The following is a 22825-nucleotide window of genomic DNA, read 5'->3' on the forward strand; positions in this document are numbered from 1 at the left end:
GCGGCCCTTCCTCGGAAGCCTTGTTCTTGTCCACTTCAAAGGGACCTGCTGTTTACAGGGCTCCAGGCCCTGGCACCAGTCACCCTGAAGGCTGGGTGCTATTAGTCGTGTTTTGCAGAGGGAACTTGATGTTTCTTGAAAGGGTTAAGGAATGTGTCCAAAGCCATCAGACTAGGAAGTGGACACGACAGATCTCACGCGTAGGCAGGTGCCTTCCAGAGGGACGCCTTCCCTGACTGCCACCTCCCACAGCCCTGTGCGACACCCCCGGGGCAACTTGGAGGCCTGGCCTCATTTCAGGCCACCTCCTGCTCATCTTGCGCAACTTGGGACCTTGGGCCAGCCACGCTTCCCTGTACATATTCAAGCTTGTGCCCCGCCTTCCCCCTCCCCCCTCGGGTGGGGGGGCTGGGCATCTGCCTGCATCCTCAGATTCTCAGGTATGGCTTCTCACATCCTGGTCTCTCCCTCAAGTGATGATATTGACATGCTCATCCCTTCTCAGGCATCCGATGGCCCAGGACCCAGCCCACAGTGTGTCCCAGCAGCACCTTACCTTGAGGGGTGACTCAGTGCTGCCGGAAGGTGTAAGCACCTGTTTATTATAGGATGCCAGGATCGCCCAGGACAGCACAGTGGGACTGGAATGTTCCCTGAGACTTCAGATTAGGTCCACTGTCAATTCTGGTCTTAGCCCGAGAAGCTGGCTATGCCTGCCTACAGCAGCTATCACAGCCACAGGGGCAGAGAAAAATCACCAGAGTTCTCAAATTCCGGCCAAAAGAGTATAGTACCCTGTGCTTTGGAATACTGGCAAAAACATGTCCTAGGCCCTCCCTGACCTCCAGAGGTCAGGGCACCATTATGTTATGTTACAAGGAGAAAGGCCACAAGAATTGGACTCAGGGTTTCTGCAAAGACAGTAGATGTTCGTAACTGCTGAGCACCCCCCACACACACACACACAGGCCAGCCTGCTGTCACCACCACCACCATTCTCAGTCACAGTAGGCATACAGGGTGTGGTGGGATTACCTGCCTGTAATCCCAGCACTCGAGAGGCTGAGACAGGAAAAGTGCCTCAAATTTGAGGCCAACCGTGGCTCTATAACAAGACAGTGTCTCAGAAAAACAAGAACAATATGTTATTCTGCATTTCATACTCTGGAATTCTGAGCTCCATGTGTAGGTGTCTAGGAGATTTTTTTTGTCATTTGTGGAGTAACCAAGGCCGTCAAATGCCATTTTCCCTCTGGCAGCAGAGCAGTGGCTCCTCTGCTGCAGTGTCCCTTACACACAGGACAGTGTGGCATCCAGAAAGCCACACGAATGGGCACCTACCAGTTCCTGGATTGCACCGGTACAGGGTGTAAAGAGCTGTGCCCGTCCTGAGAACCTACAGCACGCTGGGGCACTGGGACCCTCCATATGCTTGTCTCACTCAGTGCTCTGATCTTTAAAATTACAAACCACGCCTCTTTCCATCCCCAGTGCGGGAAGGGGGATAACCCAGCTTCAGGGTCCTTCTGGGCCTGTGGTGACTCCACTGTCCTCTGCTGTCACAGGGTCTGGCAGGGCCCAGGCCACTTGGACTCTTTGCAGAATGTGGCTCTGGTTTATCTTGTCCATGACATCCAGCTAGTAAGGATGGGCAGGCGAGTGGTGACCGATGAGACTGTACAGGGAGGGGGGTAGAGCTGAAAAACCAAGGGCTTGTCTTCATTGGAGCTTTAGGGGTCGTGTGGCCTAGGACAGACTCGGTCATCTTTTCAAAACCCAGATCCTATTATGGTGACATAGTGTGCCCTTTACCTGTCTTTGGAGTCTCTGTCATCGAGATGCAGCACCTTCCACACTGGTGACTGCTGCTGTTACCTGCATGGCTCCAGTTAGCACACTGGCTTCCAGCTTTGGGGGAGACCTCCAACAGGAAAAGGGCTGTGGGTTCCTGTCTCAGAGACCATGCTACTAACCCATCTCCCTAAGAGACATCCTTTACACTTAGGGGTAGGTATCTTCTGTACTATGAGGCCTGCAGCTCCCACCTTCTGAGCTTCCGTCCATCCTTCCTCTGCCCTACTCTGAACTATTGATGCTGTACCTACAGCGGAAATCCCATCCTGGTGAGACCCAGCCGTCTAGGGCTACAGGAACAGCAGCAGCCCCCTCACTGGAAGCATCCAGCCTGTCTCTGCCTGCCTCAAAAGGTGGCAGCTACTGCTTCACCCACCGCCTGGCTCCCATGCCCCCCCCCCTCAGGTGACCTTGTGACAGAACACAGCTCCAACTCCTAGACAGACTGCATATCTGTGATCTGAGCTCTCCCACCCCTTCCTGGGCATCACAAGTTGTGAAACAAGGGTCCCTAATACCCTCCAACCTGCACTCCCCTGCTTCACACACCACATCCTGCCCACCTGGAACACCCTTCCTGCACCTTTGGCACCTCAGCCAAGTACGACTCCCTCTTTGATAAGCTCCCACAGCTGCCTGAGTGCAGGGAGGATTGAACCTCAGAGCTTTGGGTGAAGTTGGTACCCGATCAGAAAGAAATCAGGAAACAGTCTCAGTTGCATCAAGTGGCCATACACCAAGGTCTCACAGCTAGGAAGCCGGATTGGTCCCCAGAACCACCAGCGACCCAAAGTCCAGCCTTATTTCATCGTGATAAACCCTGGAGGGCTAAGCCCAGGTGTACAAGCGACCTGGGTGCAGGCTAATTTATTGAAGGTGTGGGCTGGTCTCTAGGGAATAGGGCGGGGCCTCACATGGTGTAGGCGTGACCAAACATTCTAGCCCTCCTCCCTCCCTAGATAGACGTAGACGTCATGACGTCTGGTTCCTCTCGGCGCTTCCCGGGCTCGGGTGGGCCACGTGATCCAGTTTTCGCGCGAAAACCGGTGGCTGCTGGTGCGGTGGAGCTAGCGCGGAAATGGCGGTGAGTAGCGGGCTGCTCTCGGGCGGGTGGTGTTCAGCGGCCTAGGCCTGCTTTGCCGGGTCTCTTTCTCCATCGGCAGGCCCGAGTGCAGGGCTACCTGCTCTAGCCCGGGACGGATCGTCTCTGCGCTCCTCGTGTGTCCCTAGGCCCCGGGTCTCTGTGTACTTTGGGTGGTGAGGGTGCAGGGAATGGAACTCAGAATCTCGCGCGTGTAGGGAAGGAGCGCCACCACATAGCTACATGCACGCCGACCCATTTGTTTTGAGAAAGGGTTTCACAGCCGTGCAGTGGTGGCGCTAGTCTTTAATCCCAGCATTCGAGAGGCAAAGGTAGGATCTCTGAGTTCGGGGCCAGCCTTGTCTACAGTGCAAGTTCCAGGACAGCCTGGGCTGTTACACAGAGAAACCCCGTCCCGAAAAAGAAAAAAGAAAGAAAGAAAGAAAGAAAGAAAGAAAGAAAGAAAGAAAGAAAGAGAAAGGGTCTCACTAAGCCATTCAGGCTGATCTTCAATTCACTCTGTAGTGCTGATTAGCTTTAAACTTGGCAATCCTCAGGTCTCAACTTCTGAGTATTCGGGATTACATACCTGACGTCAGGCCCGACTTCCCTGCTCTTAGTGTTCGCCTTATCATGACTCTCTGACTTGTTAAAGGGTGAAGGGCTGACTGCTCAGTTCAAGAGTTGTGTTCCTTGATGCCTCTTAATGAGCATATTGTGACTGTTGGCGTGAGTGGGGTGCTCATTTAAGAGCCAAAGTAGGTGATAAATGGCTTCAACAACAACAAATAACTGCATAGCCCCCTTGGTTTTTCGTAAGAGAGACATGGGATGATCTGACTGACCCAGTATGTAAGGCAATGACTCTTGGCTCAGCCCAGATCCTTGCAGGCAGAGGGCCCCCGCAAGTGGGAAGGACTCAAGGCTGAAGGGCTTCCGTGTTCTTGAGAACAGTGCCTGGTGGACAGGTGACAGCCAGCCGGTGGCGAAGGCTCCATGGGAACCAGGCCAGCATCTGATGGCACCCTCTCTTGCAGGAGTCTTCTGAGTCCTTCTCGGCAGCTTCTAGCCCTGCCCGGCAGCGTCGACGGGTCAGTGATCCCCTCACCTCCAGCCCTGGCCGCAGCTCCAGACGTGCCGATGCCCTTACCTCCAGTCCTGGCAGAGATCTACCTCCGTTTGAGGATGAGTCTGAGGGGCTGCTGGGCACCGAGGGGCCCGTTGAGGAGGAAGAGGATGGCGAGGAACTCATTGGTGACGGCATGGAGAGGTATTTTCAGCCTGGTCGTGGTTAGCAGGTAGCTTAGTAGAAAGATCCTTGTGTCTGGTGGCCTGGACTTGGGCACCCATGAGTGTGAATTTTGCCTTTGAATGTGGCATGGTTCAGATCAGGGAGAGAGATGTTTCACCAGCCACCGTGAAGATCCAGCTCAGGCTAGACCCTAAGGCCCAGATAGGCCCCAGCTCAGGAGATGGGGGGCCCCGCAGGCTCTGATCTGAATAGGCATGCCAACTCAGAGGGGAGTGGACTCAAGAGTTTTCTCTCTGCCTTTCCTAACACGTTGTCTGGTGCTTCTGAAAATGGAGGCTAAGATTTGGTCAGCAAACTCGGACCCAGCATGCATCAGGCCCTGGGTCAGAAATGCTCAGGCTTCCCAGCAGACTTGCCAAAGGTGGGGGCTGACTGCTAAGAAGCGGGGTGTGAGCATGGCAGGCAGTACAGGTAGATCCCGACTTCAGCCTTACCAGCAAGCGCAGCTGGCATCGGGTATCAGGGTCTCAAGAGCCTGACTTCTTTCCGAATGGAGGGTTGGTCTGTTTCACACACTCTGCCTCACCTGGGCATCTCACCTCTCCTGGAAAGAATGCCGCTCTCTTGGGTCCCCCACAACAGGGAAAGGGACTGAAAATGACCCAGCTCATTGGTGCTGTGCCTTCCTTCCATAGTAAATGTCTTTTCCGCGTTATTTCTAGGGGTCTGGGTCCCTTGAGTAAGGTAACCCAAATTTGAATTCTCAGCACCCACATTAAAAGCCATGCATGGTGACTTATGACATCTGTAACCCCAGTGCTGGGGCCGAGGGGTGGGAGCCACACAAGAAGATCCCTGGAGCTTTCTGGCCAGCCAAGCCAGGCTAGCCAAATTGGTGAGCTCCAGGTTAAGAATTCCCCCCACACACACCTCAAAATAAGGTGGGGTTGGAGAGATGGCTCAGTGGTTAAAAGCACTTGTTGCTCTTAGGACCCAAGTTTGGTTCTTAGCTCCCACGTGGCGACTCACAACCACCTATGACTCCAGTTCCTGGGCATTGGGTGCCCTTTTCTGGCCTCCAAGGGCACCAGGTGCTCATAGGATGAACAGACAGACAGACATACATGCAGATAAACAGACATACATAGCATCTAAAAAGAGCAAGGTGGAGAGCCATCAAGGAAGGTGCTTGTCCGCCAATGGCCTCCACAGGCGTGTGCACACGTGTGAACACACACCCTCACATGTTTACACACTAGTCACACAAGTTTATTTACAGTCCTCTCCATCCCCCACAGCAGAGCAGGGGAGGCGCCCCAGAAGCTACTTCTGCTGAGGGAGGGACAGGACCACAGAGTCCATCTGAAGTTCAGAGTAGTGTTGAGATTGGAGCTGGCCCTTCCGAACTTCTCTGCCCTCAGCCAGGCTTGCTTTTAAACTGTCTCCATAGCAAGACCTGGCTGGGGAAAACTGCAGGGACCTTGGCCTCCTTCTCCTTCTTTGGACTTACCTCCTTCCTGCACCTAGGAGCCTTGTGGCACCCTCCTTTTGTGCCTTTTTGTGGGGGCATATCTGTGGGGTGTGAGCCATCAGAGGGACATTTAGTTTTTTGCCTTAAGCACTGCCAGACTGGTTACATGAGACTAGGTGTGTAATGTGTCCAGCTAGGGGAGGAACTGATACAGATGATCCTGGGCTCAGGTTCAGAACTTCGCTGCTGCCCAGCTGCTCACGTGGGGCCTCCTGTGCTGCCTCCTTGTCTGTCTTCACTCTTGTGTTTATACCTCTTTAAAGAGAGAGGACCTCAGGGAGGGTGGCTGAGGAGTTTGTGTGGAAAAAAGCTCACTGAAGCCTTATCCTTCTTTTTTTTTTTTTTCGAGACAGGGTTTCTCTGTGGTTTTAGAGCCTGTCCTGGAACTAGCCCTTGTAGACCAGGCTGGTCTCGAACTCACAGAGATCCGCCTGCCTCTGCCTCCCAAGTGCTGGGATTAAAGGCGTGCGCCACCACCGCCCGGCTCAAGCCTTATCCTTCTAAGAGTTCAGCGCAGACTTTCTGAGCTCCATTTCTATTGCCCCACTGGGGTCCCTCCTGCCTACAGATCCCAGTTCCCATTCCCACCACAGCTACCCAGCGGTCTACTTTTCTCCTTAGCTCTTCCAGTTCTGAGCATTTGACCAGAGCTGAAATCATATGGTATTTCACTCAGCACAGTGTTGTCAAAATACAGTCTTGTTTGTGTGCGTGTGTGGTTTTTTGAGACAGGGTTTCTCTGTGGCTTTGGAGCCTGTCCTGGAACTAGCTCTTGTAGACCAGGCTGGCCTCGAACTCATAGAAATCCGCCTGCCTCTGCCTCCCAAGTGCTGGGATTAAAGGCGTGCACCATCACCGCCCTGCCAAAGTTCAGTCTTTTTTTTTTTTTTTAAAAAATGTATGTGTGGGGTTGCTCTTTCAGAGGACCTAGGTTCAATTCCCAGCACTGATTTATACGTAAACATTAGCCCAAGGCGAACATGCCCCCTTGGGCTGGGCTTCCCCCCCCTACAACTGTCTGTAACTCCTTATTCAGGAGGTCCAACAGCCTCGTACAGACCTATGCACATGAAATGTAAAAGATTTTTAGCCCGGCGGTGGTAGCTTACACTCTTAATTCCAGCACTCAGGAGGCAGAGGCAGGCAGATCTCTGTGAGTTCGAGACCAACCTAGTCTACCGAGCGAATTCCAGGACAGACTCCAAAGGTAAAAAAGAAACCCTGCCTAAAAACAACAACAACAACAAAAAAGAATGAATTTTTTTATCTGTATGTAGGTCTACGTACCAGATGTGTGCCTACTGCAGAGGCCAGAAGAGGACATCAGACCCTGTGAAACTGTAGTTAACATATGGTTGTGAGCTGCCATGTGGGTACTCAGAACAGAACCCAGGTTCTTTGCAAGAACATCTACTGAGCCAGCTCCAGCCCCTCACTTTTTGTTGTTGTTGTTGTTGTTGTTTTTTGATACAGGGTTTATTTGTGTAACAGCTGAAGCTGTGTTGCTTTGTAAATCAGGCTGGCCTTGAACTCACAGAGATTTGTCTGCTTCTGTTTCCCAGGTGCCCCACCACACCCGACTGCCCTCAGTTTATTTCATTACATTGTTCCTTTTGTGTTTATGTATGGCGGCACAGGCCACGATGTGTACGGAAGGGTCAGAGGACAAGTTGCTGGAGTTGATTTTTCTCCTTCTTCTATTGGGTCTCAGGAACTGAACTCACATCGGGTTTGGTGGCATTGAGCCATCTCATCAGTCCAGAAATGTCTTTTAAGACAGAAAGGTTTTGAAATTTGATGAGATCCAGATTGTATGGTTTGTGTGTTTTGCAGTAGACTTATTGGAATGTCCCTGTTTTGGGTAAGAAACAGGTGCATTCCTCCTAGGTCACCTGGACTTGTCCTTGATTTGACTTTGGTGTTGTGAGATTGTTTATTTTGAGAGGGTAGCCTGAGAACATTGATCCTAGAAAGGGGTCAGCTTTACCAGTCACCCCGAAGAAGGGAAAACGCTAGAGTCCGCATCCCTGGGAGATGTTGACTCCTGGGGGGAGGCCATGTGGCCCCGAGGAAGGAGCTTGCAGCTTGCTGGACTGTAGAGTCAGGTTACCATTCAGAGATGAGATGGCACTCTGGGACTCACGCACCACAGGGAAGAAGGTGCCACTCTGTGATGGACGGTACTTTCTTCGAGTACCCAACGAGTGGTAACCTGCTTGATGATCTTGGAATAGCTCAGAAGGCTGAGCCAGTGGGTGTGAGCTTTTCAGGTAGCAGTCTAACTGGGTTTGGGGAAGGGGTATGCCCAGGTGGGGAGAAGGCTCAGGGAGGGTACAACCCCTGGACCCACTGGGATCTGCTCTCCAAAGCCTTTCTGGTTTCAAGGTCTTAGTTTCCTTTAATTCCATTTTCTTTTTGTTCTTAAAATTTTTCTGTGCATTGGTGTTGTACCTGCATGTATGTCTGTGTGGAGATGTCGGGTCCCCTGGAACTGGAGTTACAGACAGTTACGACTCTGTCTCACACACCGCATTTCTGTCTTTCTCTGAGTCTGACCCCTCTGTGGACCACAATTGATAACATCTTAATTCATTGTTGTGAGATCCATGCTGCAGTACCTGTCAGAGCCCCTTCTGTTTTAAGGCTGAGAAATGACCGACTGTGTCTCTCTGTTTATTCACTGGCCACCCTGGGAGACCCCTAACCCATCTACTAGAGTTCATTGTTTTCCTAGCCTTCGGAAGGGATTGAAGTTTTTCTTCAGAATGTCCTTAATTTTAACTCATGCGATCTTTTCTTCTCACCCATGTGTCCTGTCCTGTTCTCATATTGATGTTAATTTTTAGAGTTTGGCTTTCACTGTGTGTCCTTGACTGTCCCCAGACTCTGAGAAATCCGTCTGTTTCCTGGGACTGGGGGTAAAAAGGGGAAGGTGTGCACTATTACACCTGGCAAAGAGGTTTTCTTTGTTATTCTACGTATGTGGGTGTTTTACCGGCATGTATGTCTGTGCACCACATGGTGACTTCAGAAGCCAAAAGAAGGCATCAGATCCCCTGGAACTGGAGGTAGTGGAAATTGAAGCAAGGTCCTCTTGAAGGGCAGCTAGTGCTCTAACCTCTGAGCCATCTTTTCATCTTCTTAATGATGTTGACATTGTCAAGATTGTTCTTTGTATGCTGTGAATATGTTTCATTAACATTGGTTAATGAATAAAGCTGTTTCCGCCAGTGACTTAGCAGAGCAAAGCCAGGTGGGAAATCAGAACAGAGATAGAGAGAGAGAGAGTATAGGCCAAGTCAGAGAGACACTATGTAGCTGCTGAAGGAGAAAGATGCCAGCCAGACCCTTACTGGTAGCCCACAACCTGGTGGCAATACACAGACTAATAGAAATGGGTTAATTTAGGATGTAAGCATTACTTAAAAAGAAGCCAGAGCTAATAGGCCAAGCAGTGTTGTAATTAATAGTTTCTGTGTGGTTATTTGGGTCAGAGCGGCTGGGAAACGAACGAGCAGTCTCCGCCTGCACCTTAATTTCTATGTTTATGTGTTCGGGTGTATCCGTGCCTACGTACACGTGTAAGTGCAGGTGTCAGTGTGGGTGCTGGAGTCCAAGCTTGGTCCTCTACTAGAGCAGTATGTGAGCTGGGCAGTGATGGTGCATGCCCAGTACTTGGAAGGCTGAGGCAGGTGGATCTCTGAGTTCTAGGGTAGCCAGGGCTGCACAGAGAAATCCTGTCTCGAAAAGGAAAAAAGAATAGTATGTACTCTTAACTGTTGAGCTGTCTCTAGCCTGTATGTGTATGATTAGCTACTTTGTGCCTTGCATTTCCGCTGGGGTCCTGGGTTTTAGAGATTCTCTCACGTTTGTTAACCACAACCCACGTCCTATTGTGTTTCTTGGGCTTTCCTAGTTTCTGCCCTGTCATAAGTCCCTAGTTTCATCATGGCAATGACAGTTTCATGTTTTCTAGTTTCTGATGAAAATGGTGCCAGTGAAGAGATTTTTAAATGACCTCATTTGATTCTTTCCTTGGTAATTTTTTTGAGGCCAAGCTCAGTAGTGCCTTGGGGGAGAGACTGCTTTAGGGGAAGCACTGGCTCCTCCATCATGTACCACCAGCAGGTGGCGCTGTGGCTGTGGGCCTTGTCCTGCCGGGACTCACATGTCTGAATCTCATGACTGCACCCCATGCACACAAATGGATCCCCTTTGCATCCTAAGAGCTTGTGCCTTCTTGATGGAGTGCCCAAATAATGTTCTTCAAACTTTCAGCTTTCTGTTTGCAGCTGTCCAGCCATGGCCTTGTAAGCCAGTAGAGCAGACCCCATTCCCAGGGGGACTATTCGTGGACTCTGTCTGTTGTTGGCCTCTTTCAGAGACTACCGTCCCATTCCTGAGCTTGATGTCTACGAGGCAGAGGGATTGGCCCTGGATGATGAGGACGTGGAGGAGCTGACAGCCAGTCAGAGGGAGGCAGCAGAGCGGGCCATGAGGCAAAGGGACCGTGAGGCTGGCAGAGGCCTGGGCCGCATGCGCCGGGGGCTGTTGTATGGTACGTGTAGCAGGCATCCCAAAGGGGCTGCTTGAACCTTCAGAGCCTCGGGAAGCGGGGAAGGCATGGGTGGCAAGTGTGCAGAGGATGCTGGGAGAAACTTGCTTACAGGGGTGCCTTGCTACCCAAGACAGCGACGAGGAAGATGAGGAGCGGCCTGCCCGTAAGCGCCGCCAGGTGGAGCGTGCCACAGAGGACGGTGAGGAGGATGAGGAGATGATCGAGAGCATTGAAAACCTGGAGGACCTGAAGGGACACTCGGTTCGTGAGTGGGTGAGCATGGCGGGGCCCAGGCTGGAGATCCACCACCGCTTCAAGAACTTCCTGCGCACCCATGTGGACAGCCACGGCCACAACGTCTTCAAGGAGCGCATCAGTGACATGTGCAAAGGTGTGTTCCCGTAGGCTGGGGTGACAGCACTGAGGGGGTTGAGGTGGCTGCTCCTGTTGGCCTTGTAGCACATTAATGCATTATGACAAGGACAGAATTGGAGGTATCCTCTTTGAGGAACCCAGGGTTTCTTACATCTGCACCAGACCTGGGCTGTTTAAAAATGTATTAGTACCCTGGGTTTTGTTGTTGTTTTGTGTGTGTGTGTGTTTATTTTATGGGCAGGGGGGTTGGTTTTTGTTTTTTCATTGTTGTTGTTGGGGTTTTTGCATTGTCAGATCAGGGCCTAGCACATTCTAAACGTGTTCTGCCACTGACCTGCTCTCTGGCCTGTGTATTACAACTTTAGTCCATAAGTGGTAGCATTTCTGTGTGACAGCAGTTGCTTTAGGGGCTATGACAGTTTGGGGCGTGGTAGCCCCTCCAGAAATGGCTCTAGTTTTTCTCCATGGCCTGTGACACTCTTTCTGGAGCCCAAGGGCTCTCCTCCTGGATATGATATCCCCAGAGATATGCATGTTATTAACATATCACTTGGGTTTCTGTTGCACAGCCACAGGTAGTGGGCCTAGGGTGCAGGCTGGACTTTCTGGCCTACTCAGGTTTGGTTTGGGCAGAGAGGATTTGGCTGACAGGGTTCTAAGATGTTAGCTACCTTCATGGCCTCTGGCTGTATCATCACTCTCGCCCACCGTCCTCCATAGAGAATCGCGAGAGCTTGGTGGTGAATTATGAAGACCTGGCAGCCCGGGAACATGTGTTGGCATACTTCCTACCCGAGGCACCGGCCGAGCTGCTGCAGATCTTTGATGAAGCTGCCCTGGAGGTGGTGCTAGCCATGTACCCTAAATACGACCGCATCACCAACCACATCCATGTGCGCATTTCCCACCTGCCCCTGGTGGAAGAGTTGCGTTCACTGAGGTGAGCAGGGGTGTTGCAGGAGAATTGTCCGTATAGCCAATTCACCGTGCCAGTAAAGCAGCTGGCTGGCCGGGATTAGCCATAAAGTTCTTGGAGGACTTAGGGAGGTGACTAGGGAAGAGAGGAAGGAGGAGTTCCAGGAAATTTCCAGGGCTGGTGGTTCGGGAAGAACATGGATGAGGGTCAGCCAGTTGCTTCACTTTCCTTGGACTTTTCAGATCTTTTTCTCAATTTCTGACTCCCGAGTTTTTATTATACTGGAACAAATTAGGTAATCATTATATCCGACAGCCTCATCTGGTGCCTCACGTTGGGTGCACTCCTTTCTTGTTGGGGCTGCACAAATAATGACATTTAGATGTATTATTAATTATGAAAGATGGGCCTTAGCTTAGCCTTATTTCTAACCAATTCTTATAGCTTAAATTAGTCCATTTATATTAATTTACATGCTGCCACATGGCTTGTGGCTTTTTTCCTTTTGCATGTCCTGTTTCCTCTAATGTGTGTGTGCCTCCCACCCTGCCCCCCCTTTTCTCTATGCACAGAAGTCCCACCTAACCTCTTCCTGCCTAGCTATTGGCCACCCAGCTCTTTAATTAAACCAATCAAAAGACACCTTGTCAAAGACACATCTTCACAGTGTACAAAAAGATTCCACAACACGGGGAGAGGGAGCGGGTTCTCGTCCAGAGTGGGGCAGGGAGTACCCCACAGCCTCTGATGTGCTTACTACCTTCCACACTCAGGCAGCTACACCTGAACCAGCTGATCCGTACCAGCGGCGTGGTAACCAGCTGCACTGGAGTCCTGCCCCAGCTCAGCATGGTCAAGTATAACTGTACCAAGTGCAACTTTGTACTGGGGCCTTTCTGCCAATCTCAGAACCAGGAGGTGAAGCCTGGTTCCTGCCCTGAGTGCCAGTCAGCTGGGCCCTTTGAGATCAACATGGAGGAGGTGAGTAACCCAGACCTGTCACGGTATCCTTGGTGTGCAGGCCTAACCCGTCTTTGGAGCCAGGAGATCTTAAGGCAGTTAGACATGGCAGAATTAACCAGACTGGCCCTGTGTCCTCAAGAATTCCTTATGTTTGAAGCTAGGTGATCCTGTTTGGTATGTCCATGTTTGTGGTCTCTAAAGACAAGGGCAAACAGGGCCCAGTTTTCCTCCTGTTCACCCCAGTAGAGTATCTACTTGCCCATCACGTGGAGACTTGGACCACCTATTGACTTGATGGTAGGGTCTGCCAGCATCCGATGACTTTTTTGTGGGAGTCTCCAGTGTAGAGCCCTGCTTGTTAGACCTGTACCTCTGGGCTCTGAGATCTTGGGTACAGCATGCCTTCTTGTTTGTCTTCATCTGCAGCTGGGGATCGCTGCTGCCCCTCAGTGCCTGGCTCCTAAGAACACTAGCACTCTTCACACTTGGTATAGTTCTGGGCTGTCTTTAGGGCTGTCACCGGCCAGGGAGTTGCCGGTGACAGTGTCCAAGTCTGCTGTACAGGGTGACCAAGTTCCAAAGCTGCTCTTAGCTGTGCCTCTCCAGCCTTTGCAGCCCCACTTAGCTGTGTCAAGCTTGGTGCTGTCCCCCCCCCACACACACTGAGCTGTACTAGTTGGGATTAATAGGTGGGGTCAAGTGTGTGCTGGGCTTGCTGACTGCCTGCTGTGTTACTGGGTCTTAGTCTTTATGACATTCTGAGAAGGGAGGGTCCCACGGTTCTCATCTTGAGGAATAACAGATGTTCAGAGACTTGAATGACGAAGGTCACCCACTCAGTGGTGTCCTATGGATCAGGCAGGCATATAGATGTGATTGTGTGCTTTTTTTTTTTTTTTTTTTTTTTTGATTGGGATGGGGCTTACTGTGTGATCCTGGCTGGCCTCAAATACACAGACATTTACCCATCTTCTGAGTTGTGGGCCTAAAGGTGTGCACCACCATGACCCTGACAGTGTGTCCTTTTAGCCCCTGCATCTTGTGTATCAGTCAGCTCTGGGTTCCTGTAACTAAACACCTGATGTAATTGACTTTAAGAATCAGAGTCATGATTTGGGTCAGTTGACCCCCATAGCTTTGGGGCCTTTGTGTGGCAGCGATGGCATGTGGTCCAGCAAGCTGTTCAACTCACATCAGAGACACAAAACAGAACAAGAGACCAGCCAGTATCCCACAGTCCCTTCAAGGGCGTGCCCTTGTGACGTGACCTAAGGCCTCACACACATGGCCTAAAGAGCGATGCCTTCCATGAATAGGCTATGGGGACATTTGCAGCCCAGACTGTAGCATGTCTTCTCTCGTCTGGACTGTAAGTGAACTAGTGGAATGCTACAGCATGTGCCCAGCTCTCTCCACCGTGTGGTCCTGCTTTGCTGTTTGTTGTGGGGCTGCAGTAAGTGCGCGTACACATGGCCCCACCTGATCCTCATAAGGTCGTGCTTAGAGCTCAGCACCCCCTCTGCCAAGGACCACACTCCTGTGACTGGGCTAGCGTGTGGACACGGGTGAATCTAGGCTCCAGGGTAGGAGCAGAGGCGAGTCCATGAGGAGGAAGACACTGCCCCGGGGATGGTGGCAGATGAAGAGGCTCACTGGATCACAGTTAGCCTGCCCTTGGTGTCTGTGACTCTTGTGACCTGCTTTTCCTGTGGGGGCTGCAGTCATGTTGGAGCTCACGGGAAGGCTGTGTTTGGGGGAGAGCAGTTGGCCATGTAGGACCGTGATCTTTTCTGTCCCGAGCAGACCATCTATCAGAACTACCAGCGTATCCGCATCCAGGAGAGTCCCGGCAAGGTGGCGGCCGGCCGGCTGCCTCGCTCCAAGGATGCTATTCTCCTTGCTGATCTGGTGGACAGCTGCAAGCCTGGAGACGAGATAGTGAGTGGATGTTGCTAGGAACTGGTGGGATCTGCTGTGGCCAGTGGGGGTGGGGTCCGTGTCTGAGGGGGGCTCAGCCTGGCACTAACTCCCCTAACTAAAAGTCAGGAGAGCTTTTCTCCCTCTGGGCAGAGTGGCGGGTGTTACTCAGAATTTCTGTGACAATGCCGTAGAGGTGCTGTCAGCTTAGAGGAGGGGATGTTTATCCTGGATCAGTGCCAGAGCTTTAGTCCATGGTCTTTGGGCCTGTAGCTGTGGATGTAGCTGCACAGTGCATTGTGGCAAGAGTGAGGTGGGGAGGATGTAGTTGCCCACTTCATGGGCCCAGAAAGAGAACACTGTGTCAGGGTCTAAGTATCCCCTGCTAAGGATACACCCTAAATGACCTCACCAATACTTTGCAGTTGTGTCAAATTGAGAATGAAACTCTTTAATGCATGTCCCCCGCCCTCCATCCCCAAACAGTGGGACAGAGCGCCTCATATTTTGACTTCTTGGGTTGCTCATCTTGTCTGCAGCATGAGGCGCTTAAGAGGGGAGATGGGGAAGCAGCATGGATGTAGACCCTACTATGGGGACACCAGGTTGTACCCTCTGACGTGTGACCTCCCCCTCCCAGGAGCTGACTGGCATTTACCACAATAACTACGATGGCTCGCTGAACACCGCCAATGGCTTTCCAGTTTTTGCCACTGTCATCTTGGCCAACCACGTTGCCAAGAAGGACAACAAGGTGGCGGTCGGTGAGCTAACGGATGAGGATGTGAAGATGATCACCAGCCTTTCCAAAGACCAGCAGATTGGAGAGAAGGCAGGTGGCTGGGCAGGGCTACACCTGGACTCTCTGGGAACCAAGCAATCTACCCCCTAGGCTGGCTCTCTGAATATTGGCATTGGTAGGGGCCCGGAGGGGGGGGACTGCACCCTGCAGGGGGACCATAAACTGACATTGGGGACAGCAAACCCAGCTCTGCCTCTGGAGGCTGGAAGTCCAAGGTTGAGGGTCCACTTGGGGCAAGGGCTTTCATGGTATGGCAGAAGATTCCATGTACCAGAAGGGCAGAGGCTTAGCTCCTTTTGACTGGAGACTACTGTGTATGATACTGAGCCCTGCCGGCCTGATTACCTCGTCAAGGGTCCCCATATAGGGTTGTACTGGAAACTCTGTTTTCAGTTCATGCTTCTAGGGGTACATTAACAGCACCGTCCTCTGCCCTGCTGCCATAGCTGTCCTTCATGGCCAGCCTTGCTGCTTTGGGCCTCTCAGACAGGTTTTATTTATGGTTATATTTGCTTTAAAGGGAAGAGTCTGTCCTGGTTTGCTTGACTCTTCGCTGAGAGACGCCAAGGCAGGAACTAAGTTTCTAATGCCTGCTGGATCTAGTCTCATGGGTCTCCCTCCATTCCTCAGATCTTCGCCAGCATTGCGCCCTCCATCTATGGGCATGAAGACATCAAGAGAGGCCTGGCTCTGGCCCTGTTTGGAGGGGAGCCCAAGAACCCAGGTGAGCCCCGCTTGCCAGCTCTCCCTGCGGGGAATATAGGGCCTTTGTTTTGTTTTTAAACATCAGAGTTAACAAGAGTACTGCATGGCCTGATTAAGTCGCAGGAGAGACTGCAGTGAGCGTGGCCTCTGTGCTCAGCCTGGTCCAATGGGATATATCTCTGCTGAATGACGTCACCGCCCTTTCAGGAGTGCAGGGCACACTCAGGGTTTCATGATGTGTGTCCTACTTTGGTTGTATCCTAAAGCGTCATAGCTCATTCCTTTAGACTAAGGTTACTAGGGTCCTGGGAGTGGGTACCCACTGCAGAGACCTACCTTTGCTTTACTAAGGAGAAGGTGGGAGCGGGAATCCAGCCTGTCCTCCAGCCTTCCTTCCTGCCTACTCACATACCTTCTATCTCCATCCCTGCCTCCTCCCGCAGGAGGAAAGCACAAGGTTCGAGGTGACATTAACGTGCTCTTGTGTGGGGACCCTGGCACAGCAAAGTCTCAGTTCCTCAAGTACATTGAGAAAGTGTCCAGCCGTGCCATCTTCACCACGGGCCAGGGTGCATCGGCTGTGGGTCTCACTGCATATGTTCAACGGCATCCTGTCAGCAGGGAGTGGACCTTAGAGGCTGGAGCCCTGGTCCTGGCCGACCGTGGCGTGTGTCTCATTGATGAGTTTGACAAGGTAGGTCTCTGGGCTCGGGACTGAGTTCTCAGTAGTGGAGGGCTTTATTAGTGGCGAGGCCTCCTGTGATACTCTGTGTGTTGTGTAGATGAATGACCAGGACAGGACCAGCATCCACGAGGCCATGGAACAGCAAAGCATCTCCATCTCCAAGGCTGGCATCGTCACCTCGCTGCAGGCCCGCTGCACTGTCATCGCTGCGGCCAACCCCATAGGTATGCCTGCTATGGGATGCAGATGGCAGCAGGCACAGCCCAGTCCCTAACTCCTGCCAGATGGGAACAAAGCGGGAAGGACGCGGGACCCCACAGTGATGGTGCAGTTGCTCTTGCAGCATCCTTGGGTGTTGTCAGATACTTTGTCCAAATGGGGCTGGGCTGTACCCAGGCTCAGCCGATAGGTGGTTATTACCCAGGATCCCCTTTGTCTTCCTCTGATCATACGAGGGCTTTGCTTTGGAGCAGCTCTGGTTCTAGGGGAGTCAGGCAATGTCTTTGATCCCCTCCTCTTTCCCCCACCTCTGCCTGGGAGACGCTCTGGTCCTGGAAAAGTTTCCACAGAGAGGGTAGAGTGGATGAATGCACTGGCTGACAGCTTGCCTCTGTGTTTCAGGGGGCCGCTATGACCCTTCGCTGACCTTCTCAGAGAATGTAGACCTCACAGAGCCCATCATTTCCCGGTTTGATGTCCTGTGTGTGGTGAGGGACACTGTTGATCCAGTTCAGGTACACCCTCATATCCCTGGTGCCACCTGTAGGTTCGGGGCCATTACCTGAAGCTTGGGTACTGTATTGGACATAGGGTTGGCACTGTATGGACATTGACTCATATCCAAGTGTCATCCTGACCTCTTAGGGCTTCCCCAGTCCCTCCCTGGCTGTCTAATCACAGACCATACCATGACCTCTGCCCTCTGCACCCTGACCCAAGGGGCCGCTGTGGCCTAGGTTGGTGCTTCTTTGCCTGCCAGTTAAAAGAGTAGACTGCGTGGCACCTGTCCTCCCCACAGAATCCCTGCTTTGTGTGGCCACCATGTGTTCCACATCCTCCCTGCACCTGCTGGGGAGGGGACAGCGGCCAGCTCTACCCTCGCCAGCTCTGCAGCTGCCGTCTTCATGCTAAATGAACCCATGTGTCTGCTCTCCCTCAAGAAGGCAGCCCTGGGCTCTAACTGCTCTTTCCCTTGGAGAGCCCCTCACCACCGTCATCAGATGCCTCTTAGTTTGCCCTGTGATGAGAGGCTTCTTGGCCGCTGGCCTCTCCTTTACCCTATTTTTTCTTTCCTTAACTTGTTCCTTTTCCATTATTTTTGTGTTAGTTTTGATGGTTTGGTTGTTGAGACAGGGTCTTAACTCCTGGGTTCAAGAAATCCTCCTGTCTCAGCTCCTGAGTTTGTGGGATTGTCTTCTGTGCACAGATGTCTTCTGCCCCTCTAAGCCTGAGCTTGCTGCCTAGCTTCAAACGTGTGACAGTCACTTAGTCTCCTTGCTGTGTGTAGCTTTTCCCGTCTTCCTGTTCCCACCCTTATATTGCACCCCACATCTCTTGTCTTAGGATGAGATGCTGGCCCGCTTTGTGGTTGGTAGCCATGTCAGACACCACCCCAGCAACAAGAAGGACGAGGGACTTACCAATGGCAACACCTCAGAGCCAGCCATGCCCAACACGTACGGTGTGGAGCCCCTACCTCAGGAGGTCCTGAAGAAGTATATCATCTATGCCAAGGAGAGAGTCCACCCAAAGCTTAACCAGATGGACCAGGACAAAGTGGCCAGGATGTACAGTGACCTGAGGAAGGAATCCATGGTGAGCTGGAGGGCACTGTGCTGGCTTTCTGACCCAGACACAGGTTAGGGTCAAAACAAACAATATGAAGGAAGAACCACTGGGGCTTGGCGCTCTGTGGTGAGTGCCTGCCTTGTATGGACAGGACCCTGGTTCCATCCCCAAAACTGGGAAGAAAAAAAAAGGGCCTTTCATATCTTAGCCATTAGCCATTGGGTTACAGGTGAACATTAATTGTGTGCAAGAGGGTCAGGGGTCTTTGGTTGCTTAAGTTCTGTGTTAACATAAAGCTCACCCAAATCAATACGAGCTGGTTTGGGTTCTCTGTACCGGTAATGTTACCACTGTCTTCAGAGCGTTCAGCTTGGTTCTTACAGAAATGGTGGCTTCTCTCGTTGTTCTGGATCACAGTATGTTCAGTGTAAGCTAGTGCAGGTGTAACAGACCAGACAGATACAAACTAGATAAGGGCAGAATAACCAGTGCTGCTCGTGCTGACCATGGGCCTGTTTTTGCACGGATAATGGCGCTGAGCTCAGCTGTAGTTGCTATACTGGCCGCCTTGGCTGCCTAGCATTTGCCCCTAGTTGTTCTGCCTCTCTCCTCCTGAGGAAGGCACCACACTGTTCTCTGTAGGCAACGGGCAGTATCCCCATCACCGTGCGCCACATTGAGTCCATGATCCGCATGGCAGAGGCCCATGCACGCATGCATCTGCGGGACTACGTGATGGAAGATGACGTCAACATGGCCATCCGTGTGATGCTGGAGAGTTTCATTGACACACAGAAGTTCAGCGTCATGCGGAGCATGCGCAAGGTGGGTATAGGTTCCTGGCCTGTTTGAGGTTTTGGGAGGCTCTAGCCTGGAGCCTTGGTTAGTTGTGGCCTAGTATAGCAAGAAGGAGCCCCTGCCCTGGTGGCTCAAGCCGTGAAGGTGGCCTGAAGTGACCTCTGCCCTCTTCCTGCAGACCTTTGCCCGGTACCTCTCCTTCCGGCGAGATAACAATGAGCTTCTACTCTTCATACTGAAGCAGCTGGTGGCTGAGCAGGTGACATATCAGCGGAACCGCTTTGGGGCTCAGCAGGACACCATTGAAATTCCTGAGAAGGACTTGATGGACAAGGTAAGTAACAACAGGGGAGGGCCAGGTCTTGTTACTCTGGAGAGCTTGCTGCCATCTTTGGTGTGCCACCAGGTAACGGGCAGATGAGCTGCAGGTGGGCACAGGGGAGCAGGTTCCAGCAGCCTCTTGAGTGCCTGTGAAGCTGGTGGAGCTCAGATACGGCGCTCTGAACCAGCATAGGCCTTCCTGAGGTGAGGGCTGACATCATCCCCTGCTAAATGGCTCTGATGCCCCTCTCTCCAGGCCAGGCAGATCAATATCCACAACCTGTCCGCCTTCTACGACAGCGAGCTCTTCAGGATCAACAAGTTCAGCCGTGATCTGAAACGCAAGATGATCCTGCAGCAGTTCTGAGGTCAGCACCGACCCAGTGTCTGGACAGCTCAGCCACCGCGCTGCACATAGCCCGCTTCCACCAGGGGCTCAGTGCTCTATGAAGTTGCCATGCTAGCTAGATACACATCTTTACCCATGAGCCCCTGGGCACAGGCTATGGTGTAAAATGACTATTTATTCTTCTGATCACCTCAAGAGAGCTCTTCTTGACAGAACCCTCTGCCCAAGCTCGGCAGCCTCCCAGAGTGCCTCATAGCTGGTGTTCAGGATGGGGTGTTCAGGTGATGGACTTGACCACAACAGTTGCTGCTTTGGCATGAGTTTTGTCTCTTTTAGCCTCAGAGCACCTTACAGGTATTTGCAAACTTTTCCAGAACATTCTTGGAGCCTGTGCTCCTCTGACAGTGCAGCACTTGCTGGTCACCACCACTGAACCTGCTTCTTCCAGCTAACCAGTGCCTTCATTCACTTTTTGTACAGGTTTTTGCTTCTGTAGTTTATTTTTTAATAAAGTTGAATACAATCTAAATACTGCTGTTATTTTGATTCTGGTTTAATGTGGCTTTCCAGGCTTTCCTGGGATCCTTTGAAGTCTTTTCTGCCTGCCCTGAGTTTCAACAAGACATAGTTCTGGTTAGATCCACTTTATGGATGTTCCCTGTACTTTGAGTTTTAAATGTCTCCTTAAGAGTCATTGCTAATGTAAGTTGGTTGTTTTTTAATTCAAGGCCTCACCATGTAACCCTGGCTGGGCTGGAACTCAACTTGAAGATCCACTTCCTCTGCCTCCTGGGATTAAAGGTGTGCACCACCAGTCTGACTCATTGCCAGTTCACCAGGTTGGAGCCTGGTGGGAGGAAGTGAGGCTATTGGGCCCTGGTACACTTTCTGTTTCCAGACCACTATGCTGTCAGCAAGTCTCTGCCACTATGAAGTTCTCAGTACACTTGGAGCCACCAGGCCATGGGTGAAGCTTTGGAATGAGCCCCAAACTGTACCTCCTTATAAGCTGATTATCTCTGCTTCTTGGTCACAGTAACAGAAAGTTGACCAACACAAGACACAACTGTTAGGTACAACACACAGACCTGACATGTGTATTTTTGTCCAGACAAGATGCATGTTCGTCTATTCTTCCTGGTTCTTAGGAAGCTGCAGAGTCTTCTGCATTTAGATTCTACAGGTCTGGCTTGATTCGTTCTGGCTTTTAATTGCGCTGTTTAAGACTGAATGGTTTCTCTTTTTAAGCAGTGCCAGCACAAGAGCCAGAGCCCTGCTTGTGTCCTGCAGGAGCTGCGCTGAGCCACATGCATGCCTCCTGTGTGATACTTCCCGCTGGTTTCTGTAACGGGCAGACTGTCATCTTCTGTCCAACCTCGGACTCAGCGGACTCATGAGTTTTCCCACTAATTCCCCGTTTTCTTTATCAGGTTAGCTATTACAGGATGTTCAGCATTTGGGGTCTTGGCGCTGCCCTTTTCTGCTCCTCACTTGATCTGTCAAGGCACACTTGTAGCGCACCGTGAGGTCTGGCTATGGATTGTAGGTTTCTGGGAGATCCTCTTTTGGATCATGGAAGTTTCTTCTTAGTTTGTTCTTTTTTTTAAGAGATGCCAAGTGTAATCACATAACTGAGAGTGAGAATTGTGTCTTTTGCTCATGCTCTATCCGTCACGTCCCTGAGCGGAGCCCTGCCTCACGGTGACGGTAACACGTGGGATGAGTGGCTGCAGGCAGCCTCCTGGGATCTAAGTGAGGCTTGACTGCTGTGAGACAGGTTCAGGCTTCTGCTGTGCAGTTGTCTTTGCTGCTTTGGTGTTGGGGTTTGCTAGCACGGAATGAACTGGGATACTCATGGGCTTTGCTCTGGAGATGCTTTTGTGGGCACTTGGCTTCCAAATGGACTTCTCGTCACTGGTCCCTTTAGCTTTTCTACTAGGATGAATGTCACCAAATGTATTTTATTTCAACACATTCTTTTGGGAGCTGGGGCAGTTGCTCCGTTTATGAAACACTGACGTGAGTTACATTCTCAGTCTACATAAAATGCCAGCTGTGGTGTGTTTGTCACAGCACTGGAGAGGCAGACAGACAGGCTCATGCTTGGTGGCCAGCTCCGGACCAGTGAAAGCCTATCTCCAAATGAAAACCAGTGGACAGTGTCTGAGGGGTGACCCCCCAGGTTGTCTTCTGGCCTACACACAAGCACTCATTTAGATTTCTTTTTTTGTTTTTCTGGATAGGTTATCTCTATCTTTCCCTGTCCTGGAACTCTGTAGACCAGGCTGGCCTCGACCTCAGAGATCCTCCTGCCTCTGCCACCCAAGTGTTGGGATTAAAGGCGTGTGTCATTACATCCCAGCTAGACTTTTATTTTACTGTTTGTACATGTGTGTGCAGGTGAATATGTATGACAGCATGCAGGTGTGCATGTGTGTGCAGGTGAATATGTATGACGGCATGCAGGTGTGCATGTGTGTGCAGGTGAATATATCGGCATGCAGGTGTGCATGTGTGTGCAGGTGAATATGTATGACAGCATGCAGGTGTGCATGTGTGTGCAGGTGAATATGACGGCATGCAGGTGTGCATGTGTGTGCAGGTGAATATGTATGACGGCATGCAGGTGTGCATGTGTGTGCAGGTGAATATGTATGACGGCATGCAGGTGTGCATGTGTGTGCAGGTGAATATGTATGACGGCATGCAGGTGTGCAGGTGAATATGTATGACGGCATGCAGGTGTGCATGTGTGTGCAGGTGAATATGTATGACAGCATGCAGGTGTGCATGTGTGTGCAGGTGAATATGTATGACGGCATGCAGGTGTGCATGTGTGTGCAGGTGAATATGTATGACGGCATGCAGGTGTGCATGTGTGTGCAGGTGAATATGTATGACGGCATGCAGGTGTGCATGTGTGTGCAGGT

General features: G+C 51.5%; 1 protein-coding gene across 1 annotated transcript; it reads left to right on the forward strand.

Annotated features, from left to right (window-relative positions):
* The first annotated feature begins 173 nt into the window (after positions 1-173).
* Mcm2 (minichromosome maintenance complex component 2) lies at positions 174-20421 on the forward strand. The gene is made up of 17 exons (XM_075983535.1): positions 174-440; positions 2814-2938; positions 3973-4205; positions 10101-10276; positions 10407-10667; positions 11372-11591; positions 12341-12548; positions 14334-14468; positions 15088-15279; positions 15880-15973; positions 16398-16648; positions 16737-16863; positions 17261-17373; positions 18203-18454; positions 19070-19252; positions 19404-19559; positions 19803-20421. Exons 2-17 carry the CDS (start codon positions 2933-2935, stop codon positions 19911-19913), a joined length of 2718 nt encoding a protein of 905 aa, XP_075839650.1. The 5' UTR covers positions 174-440; positions 2814-2932; the 3' UTR covers positions 19914-20421.
* The last annotated feature ends 2404 nt before the right edge of the window (positions 20422-22825 follow it).

Source organism: Microtus pennsylvanicus, chromosome 8 (assembly GCF_037038515.1).
Source record: "Microtus pennsylvanicus isolate mMicPen1 chromosome 8, mMicPen1.hap1, whole genome shotgun sequence".
Classification (NCBI taxonomy): Eukaryota; Metazoa; Chordata; class Mammalia; order Rodentia; family Cricetidae; genus Microtus; species Microtus pennsylvanicus.

What these genes read in the sequence shown, in the direction of transcription:
- Mcm2 (XM_075983535.1), top strand. An exon ending in GCAAGCCTGGAGACGAGATA is followed by an intron (nt 14,469 to 15,087) that starts GTGAGTGGATGT and finishes TCCCCCTCCCAG; the next exon opens with GAGCTGACTGGCATTTACCA. An exon ending in AGGGGAGCCCAAGAACCCAG is followed by an intron (nt 15,974 to 16,397) that starts GTGAGCCCCGCT and finishes CTCCTCCCGCAG; the next exon opens with GAGGAAAGCACAAGGTTCGA.